The sequence below is a fragment of the Hippopotamus amphibius genome, chromosome 11, assembly GCF_030028045.1.
Source record: "Hippopotamus amphibius kiboko isolate mHipAmp2 chromosome 11, mHipAmp2.hap2, whole genome shotgun sequence".
Taxonomy (NCBI): Eukaryota; Metazoa; Chordata; class Mammalia; order Artiodactyla; family Hippopotamidae; genus Hippopotamus; species Hippopotamus amphibius.
Window position 1 is genome coordinate 33,707,521 of NC_080196.1, and position 15,727 is coordinate 33,723,247.

General features: G+C 49.7%; 2 protein-coding genes across 17 annotated transcripts in view; one reads left to right on the plus strand and one right to left on the minus strand.

The window, feature by feature from the left end:
• The window catches only part of TMEM63B (transmembrane protein 63B), a 24,252-nt gene extending 21,271 nt beyond the window's left edge, over positions 1 to 2,981 (minus strand). The window contains exon 1 of one of the 6 annotated variants that reach the window (XM_057698570.1): positions 2,790 to 2,964. The gene's annotated coding sequence lies outside the window, so the exon portion shown is untranslated. Of the gene's footprint in view, positions 1 to 1,250; positions 1,346 to 2,179; positions 2,301 to 2,789 lie in introns of those variants that run through there. The other 5 variants (XM_057698575.1, XM_057698573.1, XM_057698572.1 and 2 more) reach the window with 5 other exon arrangements.
• On the plus strand, positions 2,389 to 14,567 carry MRPL14 (mitochondrial ribosomal protein L14). Of its 11 annotated transcripts, none has more exons than XM_057698579.1 (5): positions 2,478 to 2,531; positions 7,956 to 8,238; positions 11,864 to 11,955; positions 12,738 to 12,806; positions 14,082 to 14,567. In XM_057698579.1, the coding sequence occupies exons 3-5, from the start codon at positions 11,885 to 11,887 to the stop codon at positions 14,446 to 14,448; spliced, it is 507 nt and encodes a 168-aa protein (XP_057554562.1). In that variant the 5' UTR covers positions 2,478 to 2,531; positions 7,956 to 8,238; positions 11,864 to 11,884; the 3' UTR covers positions 14,449 to 14,567. The 11 variants fall into 11 exon arrangements, with proteins under 11 accessions (XP_057554569.1, XP_057554570.1, XP_057554562.1 ...); XM_057698577.1 differs by lacking the exon at positions 2,478 to 2,531 and adding an exon at positions 3,364 to 3,487; XM_057698578.1 differs by lacking the exon at positions 2,478 to 2,531 and adding an exon at positions 7,053 to 7,772.
• The last annotated feature ends 1,160 nt before the right edge of the window (positions 14,568 to 15,727 follow it).

Here is a 15,727-nt window from a genome sequence, read left to right on the forward strand (position 1 = left end):
GAGAAATGCCACACCCTATTTCTACCTGTTTGGCTTTCCTCTTGCTTCTAGCTCCCAGACCTTCCACCCTGGGTTTGTGACTTCAGGTTCTGAGGCAGGTGTAGGGGACAGGCAACAGAGCCTGGTGGTTAAGAGTACAGGCTCTAGGATGAGACAGATCTGGCTTCTGACCTGGTGACATCACCTCACCTCCCTGGGCCTCAGTTCCTTCATCTATAAATGGGGATAATAATTCAGTCGTGTGATTGTTTTGAGGGTTAAACAAGGTGATTTACGTAAAGCTCTTAATACAGTTCAAGGCACAAATGGATTCTAAAAAAAAAAAAAAAAAATTAGCTATTGTTATCCATAAAGTGTGGAATAAAAGGGGTTGGTCTAGTGGAGAACTGGTCAAAATCAAAATAAAACAGAATATGCTAGAACCCCTCAGTCTGGATGGGCTTCTTCTCTAGACCTAAAGGCTTATATTGCTTTCGGGACTCTGCCAGGGAGTGGCAGGGAATGTTTCCAACCTCTTCAAACAAACTGATCCATCTGTCGCAGGCTGGAAGGCAGGGGTGCGGGAGGGTGCTGCCATGCCAGGGTGGGTCAGAAGTTCAGAGGAGCGAACTCATTATTGATCGACTACTGGGCAGGGTGCCAGGCTCTTTACCTGTACTATCTAGTTTGATCCCCATGATTAATCTTGTAAGGAGGTGGCAGTGAACATACTTTCTAACTGACACTAAGGTTCAGACAGGTTAAGTAACTTGTCAAGGTCACACAGCTAAAGAATGGCAGAGTTGTAATTTGAACCCAGGTCTCCAAGACGGTTATAATTGGAGGGAACGTGTGGGACGTCCAAAAGGGGATCCTTAGCTGTTCACCACCTGCCTTCTGCCTTGCCACATCCCTACCCACCCACCCATAGGCCAAGACCCAACTGGGTGAGCCAACAGCAGGACCCAGCATGTGCCACCTGGGGCATGCCAGGGCCTGGACCCTCTGGTGCCCTGGAGGACAGTGATGCTGCCAGGACACCCCCCCGCTGGAAACTGGCAGACACTGCCACTCCCCTCCTCACATGTGCCTGGGAGGCAGGACTGGGGGCCCCTCCTCAGGAGGGGCTGGGGACAACCTCACTCTTCCTGGGCTGCTGCAGACACAGGGAGAGGCTAGAGAGTGGTATTGGGTACAGAAGTCCTGGCCCTCCCCGCTTGTGCGGCCCCCCCACCCCCCCTGCAGGAAAGTGGAGTGCCGAGCGGCCGTACCTCCACCCAGGGGACCCAGGCAGGTGGCAGCACAGAGCCCCAAGGGCAGCCGGCCCCCTGACCTCTCCTCTCCACTTCCCAAGCGTCCTTCTCTTCTGGGGAAGAAGGCGCCAAAGCTTTGGGACTGTCCTCCCTAGGTGGTCAAAAAGGCCAGGAGGGAAAAAGAAAAAGCACGCTCCCTGCCCCCATCAGGGCCTTTGCCCCACTCAGGTTCCGCGTCCGAATCCTTTCCCCACCGCACCCTCCAACGCAGGCCCGGGCGGCTCATGAATGAACTGCACTGTGTGGGGCGCAAGGAGAGGACACGCTCCCGGGGCCAGTCGCCTCCCCAGCCCTCCGACCAGAGTCCCTAGATGGGCCGGGGGCCGCGTCCGGCCTCGCGCCAGCTCTCGCGAACCCTGCCCTTGCCCGAGCCCGAACCCCTGCCCCGGGCCGGCTTCGGGGGTACTCGGCCCCTGGAGCAGGAGAAAAGATGAAAGACACCGAGGGCATTGGACCTGGCGACCCTGGAATTCAAAACTCGGGGGCGGGGGCGGCAGATTCTCCACAGCGGCTGCAGGCTGATGGGGCGCAGCTGGAACCCCGGAGGGGCGAGGAGGGGACGCGCACCTGGACCGGGCAGGTGGGAGAAGAGTGGCGCTAGGGGGCCGGGCCGGGGGTCCCACCCCTCGGATCTCTCGAGGGGTGGGGACAGAGGGCGGTGTACCTCTGGACCCCCCGGCTGGGGTTGGAGGACTCACGACAGGCTCAGGACGGTGCGGGGTTGGGGGGCAGCGCGCGGCACCCCTGGCTCCCGCGGGCCCGGGCACCTCCGGGTCCCGCAGGAGATTGAAGGGAGGGGACGCGCAGCTGAGACCGGGGTTTTTCTTTGGGTGGTGGTGGGATCCTCAAAGAAAAGAGAGGGGGCTGGGGAAGGGTCTCGTACTCACCCCCAGGCGCAGACTCCGCTCCGGCTCGGAGCCCCGGGTTGGGGCGGGGCGGGGCTGGGGGAGGGGGAGGGGGAGTCGCTGGGCGGCTCGGGCTCCGGGCTCCTGCGGCGGCCGCGGCAGTGTCTGGGGGAGGGGGAGGGGGAGCGGGAGGAGGGAGGGGGCGGAGGAGGGGCGGGGCCGCGCAGGTCCCACCCCCACGCCCGCACACGCAAGGTGCGCGCGCACTCTCAGATCGCCGCCTGCCCTGCTGGGTCCGACGCGCAGGCGCAGGGCTAGAGGCCGCGTGGGGTGGGGGGAGGCGGCCCTGGGCCAGTGCGGCACCGCGGCGGGATATTCCAGGGCGGCGAAGGCGGTATGGCGTGGGGGGGGGCGAGGACGTCACCCTCCAACTCGGCCTCCCCTGTCCCTTTCCTCCCCGCAGGAGGGGTGGCGCACTCTCCGGGGTGGGCGAGGAAGGGCCGGAGGGCGAGGCTCGTGGGCCGTCTGGGGGCGGAGAGGCCGTGGGAGGGTCTGGACGGGGACGGAGGCCTCTGACCCAGACCCGCCTCCCTCCCGCTCCCCGCGGGCGCCGCGGGCTCCCGTGGCCTCTGCGCCCCCGGCCCGCGCTCACCTGCCTTCTCGGGGCCGGGGCGGGCTGCCGCGAGGCCTCACGAGGTGGCCTCGGCCGGGCACTCTGGCGCGACTCCTCGGGCTTGTCTGCTTCTCTCGTTCTCCCTTTCCTGTCCCAACCTGGGTCTTGAGATGATGTTGTGACTCGGTTGTCAGGCGCTTCTGTGGTGCGGCGAGTGAGTCCACCGCTTTCACTGTCATGCCTATGAGTAGCTGCCCCGGCTCCAGGGGGTTCCCTGGTTTCTCATTGCATCAGAGGCTGCATCTGCCAGGGATTAAGACTGGAAAGATGAGAGAGAGAGAGGAGGGAGAGAGAGGTGTGTGTGTGTGTGTGTGTGTGTGTGCGCGCGCGCGCGCGTGCATAACTCCTGTATGTTACCTGCAAAAAGATCACAAAGGCACACGGAATACCAACTTGTTCATTTAATTGTGGGTTCCTAGAAGGCTCTTCCCTTCAGGCTTGAAGGGGGATAGTCTGGGGACAGAAAGGAAGTATTACTTTTCATGATGGGGAGTAAATGAACTTTGCCACCCAAAGAGGTGGATGGACTGAATTTATAAAGAGGTTAACAGAAGAGCATATGACAGCGTCACCTCGGGTTCCTGCGGAAGAGCTGGAAGGTTGGAAGATACTTGAACCTGGGCTGCTGGACAGAGGAAGGGCACTGCCTACCTGGGTGTGTCAGGTTCTTGTGATCGGTCAGTGTCTCTGCTGTATGCTGGCTTTTTCAGGGGTTTGTTAGTAGCTTGTGGAGTGCAGCTGTAAGGTTTTGATGCAGTTCAAAGTGAATTCCCATTCAAACTGAGTCCCATTGGTTAGTTGGAAATCAGTTCAGTGGGTCATGGGCATCATTTAAGAAAAAGTGAAGTAGAATAGAAAATATCAGAGTGCATTGTACTTAGTAAGGATAAGTATTGTTTCTGGGCACTTGATTCAGGTACACACACGTGTAAGTGTGTGTGACTGTATTGGGAAGTATTATACAATGCGTTTCTGTGTGTCACAGAAAAATTCTAAACACATTAGTTTCCTGTGTTCTGTTTGCGCTCTTGCCTTCATCAGCCTGTGTTTTCAGTCATTTAAAATTGTCTGCGAGGATGCAGTCAGCACACCAGGGATAAATAGTAAAGAACAGGGTGGATCTCTTTTTTCAGGGAGGTTACTGTGCTAGAAGAAAGACAGTTCACTCTTCACTCATGGAAGTATGTACAATGGAAGAACAAGGATTTTGTTGAAGTAGGAAATAGATTGCCTTTCTTAGGAAGGCCAGAAAGGGAGGTGGGGTTAAGCTGTGTATGTTAGACTGCCTAGTGGAAGGAGTTTTTATACATTTGAATTCTGGGAGCTGTTTTGGGTAGGAGCAAGCAGTTTAGATGAAAAGGAATCTGTCCTATTTGTGGTGGTGTTGTTTTTTTCCTTTTTTTAGGAATTTTTATTTTATTTTATTTGTTTATTTTTATAAATTTATTTGTTTATTGTCTGCATTGGGTCTTAGTTGCTGCGCAGGCCTTCTCTAGTTGTGGCGAGCGGGGGCTACTCTTCCATGTGATGCATGGGCTTCTTATTGCAGTGGCTTCTCTTGTTGCAGAGTGTGGGCTCTAGGCGTGCAGGCTTCAGTAGTTGGGGCACATGGGCTCAGTAGTTGTGGCTCGCAGGCTCTAGAGCGCAGGCTCATTGGTTGTGGGGCATGGGCTTAGCTGCTCCGCAGCATGTGGGATCTTCCCAGACCAGGGCTCAAACCTGTGTCTCCTACTTTGGCAGGCAGATTCTTAACTGCTGCGCCACCAGGGAAGTTCCCGTTTTTCCCTTGTATGGAATTGTCCATTTTACCCTTAGAGCTTCTTGAGTGTATATTTCCTATGGAACTTTTTACGCATTATGTTGATTTTATGGTGTAAAGCTGCTGTGATCCAATGCCAAGTAGCACTTGTAATGGATATCTGGAAAGTGGAAACGGAGTATGTAGTTACCTGGTTTGGGGACCCCTGAGCATAGCTGTAAGGCATTTCTCATGTGTTACTGTCTTTTTAATAATACAGTTATGCATGTTAGCATGTGGTTGATTCCAGATCTATTTCTGCCTGTGTCTAGTTAGAGTCAACACAAAGTAACAAACAGGGAGAAGAGGAAACATTTCAGAAAGCCTGAAAGGAGAATTGAATTAAGTATACTGTAGAATCCATGAAGGAACAATGGCCAAAGTGTTTTATTATTGCCCCTGAACATGAAGGGTAAACACTTTCCCTGGAGTCCATTTTTCAGGTGGGACTCTGTGAGCACCGAACGTAATTATTTAGACTTTTCTCAGCATCTAGAATCTTACATGATGCAAGAGTCCTTTGAAGCCTGTCTTACTCCACTCCTGTCTTGGGAGATTATGGCACCTGGACCCACAAGAGATGGATTTTCCTGTTGTTTTTGTTACTTGGATAGTTCTTATGGCCATGTGGGGACTTGGGAGGGTCTCAAAAATCAGGTTACAGTTGATCCTTCCTTTTTAGAGGCCGATGGTTTGTTCTGGGTTGTGGCTTACCCTGGTGTGATTTTACATGTGTATTAACGACAACCAGCTTGTATCAGAGGGCTGTGATTCAGATCCCAGAAATGTTGCTCTTGGTCAGGTAGTATGCTTTCTTATTAAGAAAGGTGCCAGGTAGCTTATTAGTCACCACTGAAACACAACTCAGAGTGGGAAAGTCTCCTTGTCAAAAACTTAAAAAAAAAAAAAAATATCATGTGTCTTTAGAAAAGAGCGAGCGCTTTTCCGTGTCTGCATTAAGCTGAAAAACACTTTCAGGACTGAGTGATCTTAAAGAGACACCCATAGTGCTGCCCTGAGAATCAGGGAGTACGGCTGTTCTCCCTGGTCAGAATCTGGGAAACAAACTGCTTATCCTGCAGAACTGGGCCCTACTGGTTAATTCAGAGAGGGTTTCTCCCACTTGAAAAAATGATCACTTATGTGAGTGAAGCTAAAATACTTTCATTTCCTTGCTTCTTTGCTCTTCCCAGTGACTCCTGCTTGACAGAGTCATTGAGGCCTGGAGAATTGGATTCCAAGGTCACAGACGAGGAGAGGAGGGGTGGCGGAGATACCCTTTCTTTGGGCTTTTCATCCCATCCCCCTCCCCACCCACCTGACATCTCCATAATCCTGGCTCCTTGCCACTGGCTTGGAAGAGGTGCTAATAGGAAAGAAATACATACATGATTAAGTAGAACTTAAGTTTGCCTTGTGTGGTTTTTCTGAGTTTAACCATACCAAGAATGTTACAAATTTATATCTGGAACTATATGTGTTTGCACACCTGTGAAGTGGGGATGGCAGGAGAGCAAAGCTAGAATAGGTAAAATCTGCACATTGAAAAACCAACTTGAATAATTGAGAACTGTCAGGTATTTTTAAGAACCATGATTTTAAATATTTCTGTAACAAATGGAGCAAACAAATATACAGGTAAATAAACACATATAGGTAAACAAACAGAGACAAGAACCCTGAAAATATTTTTTTTTGTGAACCAGATTGAGAACTGGGGTCCTCACTGGTAGCCAGGGTGGAAACAGCCCATGGTACTCTTGAGGGATGCTTTGCTTCTTGATAGGACTGCTGTGGAAACGCACACCTTTGCAGATGTATCAGAATCGGCTTCAGCGTTGGTCCCAGGCTGTGCTGTTTGTGGTGCAGATATCTCTTGAAAAGACAGATTTTTAATTACTGAGTTGTAAAAGATTATGTGGCAGCTTTAAGAGAAGAGAAAGAATACTTGCAGTATGTGGGGTGTCTTTGTTTCTGTGAAGTTTATTAGTGGTTAAAGCAGCACCTTAGCCGTGCAGGTATTGTGCAGCGTGTAGTAGAAACAGCCTTCTACCCGTCTTCCCTTCGTAGGACAAGTTGACAAGTCGCTTAGCAATTCTGACTTAATTTCTCCATCTGCACAATGGCGCTTACTCGTATTGAACCTTCAGAACTGTTCAAAATCCTTAGCAGAATCAACCCTCCCCAAACTGTTGCTCTTTGTTATTTGTCTTTGTGTCTCCATTGGGTGCTCAGGAATGAAATCAACCAAGAAAGTGATCTGTGTGAAAGGACTTTGAGAATTGTAACATGTTATACTTATGTGAGGTTAGAAAAACCCCACAAAACTTCCTGAAAGAGAATCCTTCTACAACAAATCAGTAATGAGTATTTAAGCAACACATAAGAGCACTTTTTGGTCCAGAATGATTGGGGCAAAACCTGTAGGAGATGGGAGGGGTTGTCAGCATGACAGGGTGGAGGGTGTTCCCTTTCTTGATTCCTTGAAGCTGCCAGGCCTCTGCTTTTTTCCTGCTTTAATTAAGGATATTTATATCCTTACACTAGGCAGAGTTAGTCCCTTTTGTGGCTGGGCCTTGGACTTGATTTCTCTTTTCACTCTGTCACTTACCAACAGAATCTCCTGTAAACACTTTCGCGATTGGACTGAACTTTTTATTTGTTTTGTCTCTTTTCTTTAGAACCTGTTTCTCTTGAAAGGCCTTTAAAATTTATGTAACATGCCAGGCATGGAAAGATGAAAATTGTTCAGGTAGAAGCAATGTATAAATATATGTGGATCTGTGATACTAAGTACGACATTTTGCTGATTCCCGAAGTTCAAGTAGTGATACTTTCTAGCTTTCCGTCAGGCTCTTTCTGTCTGCTTTTCTAGTTCAGTCTCTGTGTATTAAAATTAGCTAAAAATGAGCCCTCAATGTCTAGGAAGCTCCCCCAAGAGCCTGGGTGAAGGGCACAAGAAAAACTACCAACCCACCAACATGGAGCGTCTCTGCAACTGGAGCATGAATTGCAATTGCAGATAAATTTTATTCATTGAACAGATACTCGCTGAGTTCCCTTTGTGTGCCAGGCACTGCTCTCCGTCGTGAGCATGCAGCACTGGATGGGGCAGGCACGATCCTGTTCTCACAGAGAGGGGTGCTTCCATTGGGACCTGTAAGGTAATGCCAAGGGAAAAACTCACTGGTGTGTTCCTGAAATGTACAGTCCTTCCTGGCCTTCGGAACTGAAGGGAGATCTTAAAGTTAAACCAGAATGGAAAATAAGCATGACTCTTGGATTGTGTTAAGTAATTTCTTTCCCTCTCTCCCTATCTCTCACCTTCCTTCTCTTACCCTCCCCAGCCCCCCACCCCCAGAGGTTGTGATTCATGCTCTAAACCTGGAGGGCAGTCCTCATGCTGACCAGGAAGTGGCATGAAAATCCATCTCTGGCACTGGAGTCTTCCGAATACCTGGCCTCCTCTGAGTGAGAGTGTAGAGGAGGAAATATCATTGGAGTTAGCAAGTGCAAACACAAGACTCAGAATAACATTGCTTGTGAAACGGAGCATTATATATAGACTGATCTGAAGTGGATCAGGGCCTGTGTCTACAGGATGGATTTATCCTAGGAAATAACATCAAGGTCAGTCAAAGTTGCTTTGAAATAAATTGCAGCCTCCATTACTCTCCCCTGATCTGAACCAGTTGTTTAGTGGTGGGATGAGGGTTTTTTCACAGTGGGCAGTGTAGGCACCAGACCCAGGGGGTGATTCCAGGGGCCTGCAAACAGAGCATGGGCTAATCCTCCCATGACCAGCACCATGGTTCTCCTAAAGCACGTGTGCAGGTTCCAGATATACACGTAAGAACTCTGTAGTGTCTGGATTTCCCTGCGTGGAGCCATGGGTGGGGGATCTGTCTTCCTGTTGGTTACCTGATGTATTTTATTCAACAAGTATTCATTGTACTCCTATTCTATCAGGACATGCTGGGATCTTTTCCTGGGGTGGCAGTGGAGGGGACCACAGATTTTTTTGTATACAGCATACAAATATATTTGCTTCTTTTATGCTTTCAAGTTCATAGGAGTGCTTACTGCTGTCCATCTGCTGTTTTTAAGTCCTTTAGGTCTAGAGGTCACTATCAGATCCACCAAAGAACCAGTGAAAAGTCTTTGAATTTGGCTTTTTCTTGTGAAAAGGGAGGTGCTCCCTGGAGATATGAATGTATTACTTTTGTGTTTGAGGACAGTACAAATAATCCTGAGTCTGTGTGATTCCCTCAGATTCCTGAGTTCAGATGCCGTGTTGTCAGGATCTCTGTGGTCTCTGAGTTTTAGATAGTGAGTAGCAAGAACTAGAATGTTAAGGGATATCCGCCTTATCTCCAAAAAGAAAAAATCCACATTTATTCCGTGTCTGAGTTTGGATAGTGGAAATTGGAGCAGTAAGAGTTCCTTTGGCACAGGACACCCAGATGGCCTCAGTGTGCAGGAGGGGTGGCAGCGGATGCTGCAGCCTTACACAGAACTTCTCGCAGGAGATGTGGTTGGGGCCAGGGCAGTTTGGTTGGGCAGAGATGGGCCAAGGTTGTGGGGGTCGCTTCTGAGCAAGGCACAGAGAGGAGGCCTGGGTGTGTTTTGTGCACAGACTGCCCTGTAGATTTTAGGGAGGTGCTTTGAATGGTAGGGTTTGTTATACCCAAGTCAGGAAAGTTCTGGGAAGCCCCTAGGCACTTCTGCACTTCTTGGACTCACATAAATGCTATGGAGGAAGCAGTGCAGTGTGGAGAGGCTGGGTGTCACAATTCTCAGGAGAGGGAATGTGGGTGGCACTGGGCTAACCTTGAGGGTTCTGTGGAGGAGCTGAGGAGCCTCTCCTCTCCAGGGAGTGAGAGCAGGGGCCCACCAGCATCAGATGGGAAGGCTTGGCTGAGATTGGAGGTAACTGTAGCCTGGACCAGAAGGACTGCTTTTCAGAGCTGCTTTTTTTTCTTCCTTTTTTTAAGCCAATTTTCCATTCTTGTTCAGAGTGTGGAGCTTGCCACCTACACTACAAATTGTCTTCAAAACCTAAATTGGATGAAAGTGAATAACTTTCACCTGGTGTTTGTCTACATTTCAGTTGATTCAGCAAGCACTGAGTTGGGTCTGAGTAAAATGTGCACGTGATATCAGTATTCTTGACAGAACGAGGATGATCTTACAGTTGGAAAAATGTTAATGTTTAAGTTACCATGTTAACTCTGCTGAGTAAGATGTGGGTTCAGGAAGCCGGCTACTGGGGTTCAGATTTCAGCTTTGTCACTCCTAGCTGTGCGACTAGGGCAGATTATCTAACTTCATTTCCTCATGTATAAAATGGGGCTAATAATAGAGCCCATTTCCTAGTTTTTATGAGGCTTAAATGAGGTGATAATGTAAAGCACTTACCCACATTATAATTACTCAATACATTTTCATAAAGAAAGCGAGCAGGGGGGTGGGGGGTGGGGTGGGATGAATTGGGAGATTGGGATTGACATATATACACTAATATGTATAAAGTAGAAGACGAATAAAAAATATCAAACTTAAAAAAAAAAGAAAGAAAGCAAGCAAGCAGAAAAAGACCCGGTGACCTTCAAAGCTGTTTCCCACCGTGAGCTCCTGTGTGAATTGGGCTTTGTACGGAAGAGTGGGGCCATAGGGTATGAAGACCCTTGGACCTAAGCTGGTCCGCTTCTGCTTCTGGTTCAGTTTCTGCCCTTGGCTAGTGAGGGGGCTCTATGCAAGTTCCTTCCTCTTGCTGTATCTCAGTTTCCTAATCTTCAAAACGGGACCTGATGTGACGATGCTGGTGGTGGAGAGGGCTAATAGGTGTTGAATGGGGGCGTCGTGCACTGTGCTTTGAGTGGCTTACCTCATGACCACCTTGTGAGTAGGTGTTGCAGGTGGGGAAACCCCATGTTACACTTGGGGAAGCCAAAGCTCATAGTTCCTTCTCCAGGGCCACCGAGCCGTGAAGGTAAAGCTGACCTCATCGGATAGTCTTTGATTCTGTGTGTCAGCTGTTAATAGTTCTGTAAGTTGGCTGCCTTCTTTTCCATGTAATTTTCTGATCATAATTACATTTTGGCCAGTGCTTCTTGGGTTGTCTTAAGGAAAACACTGGAGAATAAGCTTTAGGTTTGAGGCTAAATTGTAGTAAGCGTTTCTGGAGTGTTTAGGTATTTCTGTGAAAGTAAATAGTGAGTTTTCCCCCACCTTTTAAATAAAATCTTATCTAAGGTGCTTTGAACTTATGCAAGGCAAAGCTATGTGTAAATACTACAGTGGTAGAGGCTTTCGCAGCAGAGCTCTTGAATGAGGCCCTCTGTAGCTAAACATTTGTATGGGAAACAGGCATGTTTTGCAGCTGGAATTACCATCTGGCTGTAGGCTTTTCTTGAATATTCCCCTCACTGATGGCCTGGTGTTGCAGGAACTTGGGCATGGCCTTATTTGTTGGTGCTAGGGAGCACGGGTTGAGGGTCTGCAAGCTGGAGTCACCAGCGTTGGGCTGGTGTTTGCTCTTCTGTCTCCAGCTTGCTCTCCCAAAGCCCACTTCCAGCTGCAGTGTGGGGTAGGTAGTTTTTCTCTGTTATGTTGTCATTTGGGAAACCAACCCAAACAGAGAGCTTGGTCAGTGATTTGGCAAGGGCATTCTTTGGTTCTACTTTGCTAACCTTAAGCTGTCCAGGTGTTCTGGCTTTTATATCTGTGGGAAAGGTGATGTGGTGACAGACAACCTGGGCAGTTGCTCAGATAATCTGCTTTCCTCCAGAGAGTAAAAGTTCTAGTTTCAGGAGGCACAGGAGTGTCAACAAGGGACCAGTGTGCAGATTTTCCTCTGTGGAGGACGTGAGAAGGGCTCCCTGCCTGGGTGTGTCCCAGAGGATTCGTGCTTTCCTCCTGCCCGTGGAAGTGATGTAATGATGAAGGCATTCTCTGTGCTGTTGTGTTACCTACAGTGAGAACTGTTGTGGGCCATTCCAGCTCTCTGACCCTAGTTAGACTATGTCAGCAAAATTGTAGCTGGAGTTCCATCGAATCATCTGTGTATCTTTTAACCACTAAGATTTATGTTTAGTGCCTAATGATCTTGTGCTCGAAGTGCCATCTCCCACACAAGTCCCCAGCAGTCTTTAAAAAAACAAAACAAAACAAAAACCAAACACCAAAAACTACTGGCTCTGAGTGTGGACATTGACTTAGAAATAAATCCACCCCTCTTCCCTTTTCCCTGCAGGATTTGCCATCTTGGGATCCTATGGCTTTCTTTACTGGCCTCTGGGGCCCCTTTGTCCACGTGAGCAGAGCACTCAGTCATCGCTGTTTCAGGTAACTTTTCCCATGAAGTTCTTAAAGCTGTGTCATTGAGTAAGCCTCCCGTGAGGGTGGGGTATTATGATGACTAGAGTGGGACTAGAAACTCAGGGAGGTGGGCTTGGGATCAGGGAAATCTAAAGGAATAGCTGGAGCTGGGGTTTGGTCATGCCAGGTGAGGGGAATAGGTAAAGAGGAGATATTGCTGCTGGGGGCGGGGTTGGGAATGGATGTGGAGGAAGATGAAACCTCCATCCTTGCCAGACTCTTGTAGTGAGTCTGATGTCTCTGAACCCTATCTTTCCTCCAGTACATTAAAACCGTCTCTTTCAAGAATATGTATATATATAACTGAGTCACTTTGTTATATACCGGAAACTAACAGAACGTTGTAAATCAACTATAATACTTCCATTTAAAAAAACATAAAAGGGGAAAAAGCCTTTCTCTCTTAAAAATAGACTGTATGTGTATTTTTAAATCATATACTTATTACCATAAACTCAAGCATGATGGAAGTGTGACAAGCTCCCCCCTCCCCATTTAGATGCTAAGCCAGGGTGGAGAGCACGGGTTGTGTTCCTGTTGGCAAACATGCCTTTTGGCCCTGTTCATGCACTCATTCCGCAAGCGTTTACTGAGCCCTGTGCCGGGGGTTGGTCACAGAGAGATGAATAAGAGTTGCTTCCTGCCCTGGAAGAGTTCTCACAGTTGGCCACAGGAGCAAAGTTGGAAACAAATAACTCTAAGAAAGTGTGATCAGTATAATAATAGAGGCTTGTATGGTTCTTTGGAAGGCCTGAGGCAGGGGCTGCTGATGGAGGAGGAGGAGGAGAAGAGGAGGATGGAGGCTGCCTTCCCAGAAGGCAAGTGGGGACGGGCCCTGTCCAGGCCCCCAGGGAAGGCTGAGAGGCTGGGCACTTTGGAGAGCTCCAGGGTTTCCCGGCATCGGGGCTCACTGAGGATGTGTGAGTGGCAGAAGATGGAGGACCTTAGAAGGCAGGTACATAGGGACCAGGTTGTTGACAGTGTAGACAGTGGGGAACCACTGAACAATCCTAAGCAGGGAGTGGCCTCCAGTTTATATTCTAAAAAGAGCTCTTGGTTGGCAGAGTGAAGTGCTCGGGGAGTGGGTTAGGACACTAACGTAATAGTCTTGGTGTAAGAGAGTGAGCTGCTGGATGAAGGAAGTGTCCACGGGGGTGGAGGGAAAGGACAGAGATGTTTGGGAGGTGGTATCAGTAGGACGGGGCAGCCACTGGATGTAGATGGAGAGAGGTTGATGGCTTGGGAGCTGGATTTTCTGGAGAAGCCATCATCTAGACAGGAAATGCAGCAGTGGGAGGAGGTTTGCAGGGGGAGGCGATGAGGTCACTGTGGGACCTACTGAGTTTGCAGCATCTGTAGGACATGTTGTGAGGAGTTGGAGTGGAAATAGAGGACTAGAAGGTAGGAGAGAAGTGGGGCTGGAGATGGAAACAACAGGAATAGATAACATTGCCCAGGGTAGGCATGTGGAATGAGAGGAGAGGACCCCGGGTTACTCTGGATAACATCAGCACTAGGGTAGTGATGGCAGGAAACTAGAATTCTCACTGTTATCAGATGGCTTAATAATAGTTTATCTGCCTTTACTAGGTACTCTTTCTAGTGGGGAAAAATATATTAAAACAAAACATTGTTATCGTGACATTTTCAGTTTCTGCTATGTTGTGTCAAGGGACTCCCTTCGCAGACATACTTGTATCTTCTGGTTCCCAGCAACATGTAGATGGGCTGTCTGGGAGTCAGTGTGTTCTGGGGGAGCAGGTTTTGCAGGCTAGGCGGTGGGCGAGGCCTGGCCCGTAAGGTACTCCCTCAGAGTCCTTTTGGAAACCAAAGGCTTTAATTTAAGTCTGCCGTGCAGTTAGTAGTAACAGAATATCGGGTCCTCTTTAAAACCCATCCAGATTAAGGTCCTGACCCAGCAGCGGAAGCTGTAAAGAACTATGAGGGCATTGCCTTGGCACAGAGACGTCTTCCCAGGCGCTGCCTCGGTCTGGGCCCTGCTGACGTGCAGACTGCTGAGCCTGGCCTGGCAGAGGCCTCTGTGCCCTGACCAGCAGAGATGCAGACCTCAGACTTTTTTCCTCTTCCGCCAGCACCACGGGGAGCCTCGGTGCAATTCAGAAGATGACGCGGGTGCGCGTGGTGGACAACAGTGCCCTGGGAAACACCCCGTACCACCGCCCTCCTCGCTGTATCCATGTCTATAACAAGAGCGGGGTGGGCAAGGTGGGCGACCGCATCCTGCTGGCCATCAAGGGGCAGAAGAAAAAGGCGCTCATTGTGGGACATCGCATGCCCGGTCCCCGGATGACCCCCAGGTTCGACTCCAACAACGTGGTCCTCATCGAGGACAACGGGAACCCTGTGGGGACCCGGATCAAGACACCCATCCCCAGCAGCCTACGCCAGAGGGAAGGCGAGTTTTCCAAGGTGCTGGCCATTGCACAGAGCTTCGTGTGAGCAGAGCCCAGGCGCCGGCTGCCTGGGGGCTCATGAGTGGAGCCGTCCTGAGAGCTGTGCCTCTGCTGAGAGGGAGCCCAGGAAACAGTGTCCTGTGAGAAAATAAATGTTTTCCTGTACGGTTCTTCCTGAGCCCTCTGGGTGTGGTCATGGGGTAAATGGTCCTGAAACAGTTAAAAGGTGCCAGACAAGATGGTGGGCTTTGCCTGCGGTAGCCTGTGAGCTCATCCAGGATTACCAGGCTCTGGAAGACTGTGGTACAAGCCACAGTGATATCCGTAGTACATGTACAATGTACTATCCATGTACGTAGTACATGTACAATGTACATATCCATGTACAATGGAATCTCACTTTCTAGCCAGGCAGACTATTTATTTGCCTTCCAAAGTGCCATCTTCCTGTGTCAGAGGGCTACAGGTGCTAACTGGGTATGAAGGTGACTGGTTAACTGGGTTAACGTGAATGGAGCAGGGGACTGTTTTGCTTCAGCGCGGCATGGCCTCCAGCTCGGAAAGAGCCCGCGCAGTGACCCTTCCTGCTCCGTGGGGTGCCCTCTGCGAGGCCCCGAGCAGACAGCTTCCTGCCTTAACTGCTGGGGAAATGCATGAGCTCCGGTGTTTGCAGAGCACCTAACGGTGGGCCTGTGCAGGGGATTCAGTGACAGTTTACCTCCCATTTGTTTGTTGGTCTCCTTGGGGAGGTTCGGGGGGTGCTCCCTAATTCCTTTACATGGAATCTCATCAACTCATTTCTAAAGTCACTCCTTTATTCATTCAAAGTGTGCTGGGCACTTCTCTTGAAACATTCCAGTGGCCTCTGAGGAGCAGAGCAGCACGATGTTTAAGAACACGCTCTGGGATACCAAATTGTACGCTCTAAATATATGCAGGAAAAAAAAAAAAAGCTCTGTAGCCAAGCTGCCTGAGTTCCAGTCCTGACTCCACCACTTTGCACTCAGTGCCTTGGGGCAGGTTATTTTGCTTCTCAGACCCTCTGTTTCCTCTCCTGTGAAATGAGGATATGATAATGGAACCTGCTTGATAGGGTTGATGTAAGAATTAAATGAGTTAACGCCTGTGACTGCCTGGCAATAATAAGCACTTGATAGGCATCAGCTGTTTCCTCACATCCCTGCTCTGCAGCCACCAGCGCTGGGAACAGAGGTGAGGATGAGCGCATGTCCGTGCTCTCCTGGGCCGATCCATACAGCTCATCTGATGACTCCAGCACGTGCAGGTCCTCAGGTGTAACGAGCGCCTGTGGTGGAGAGGTTAGA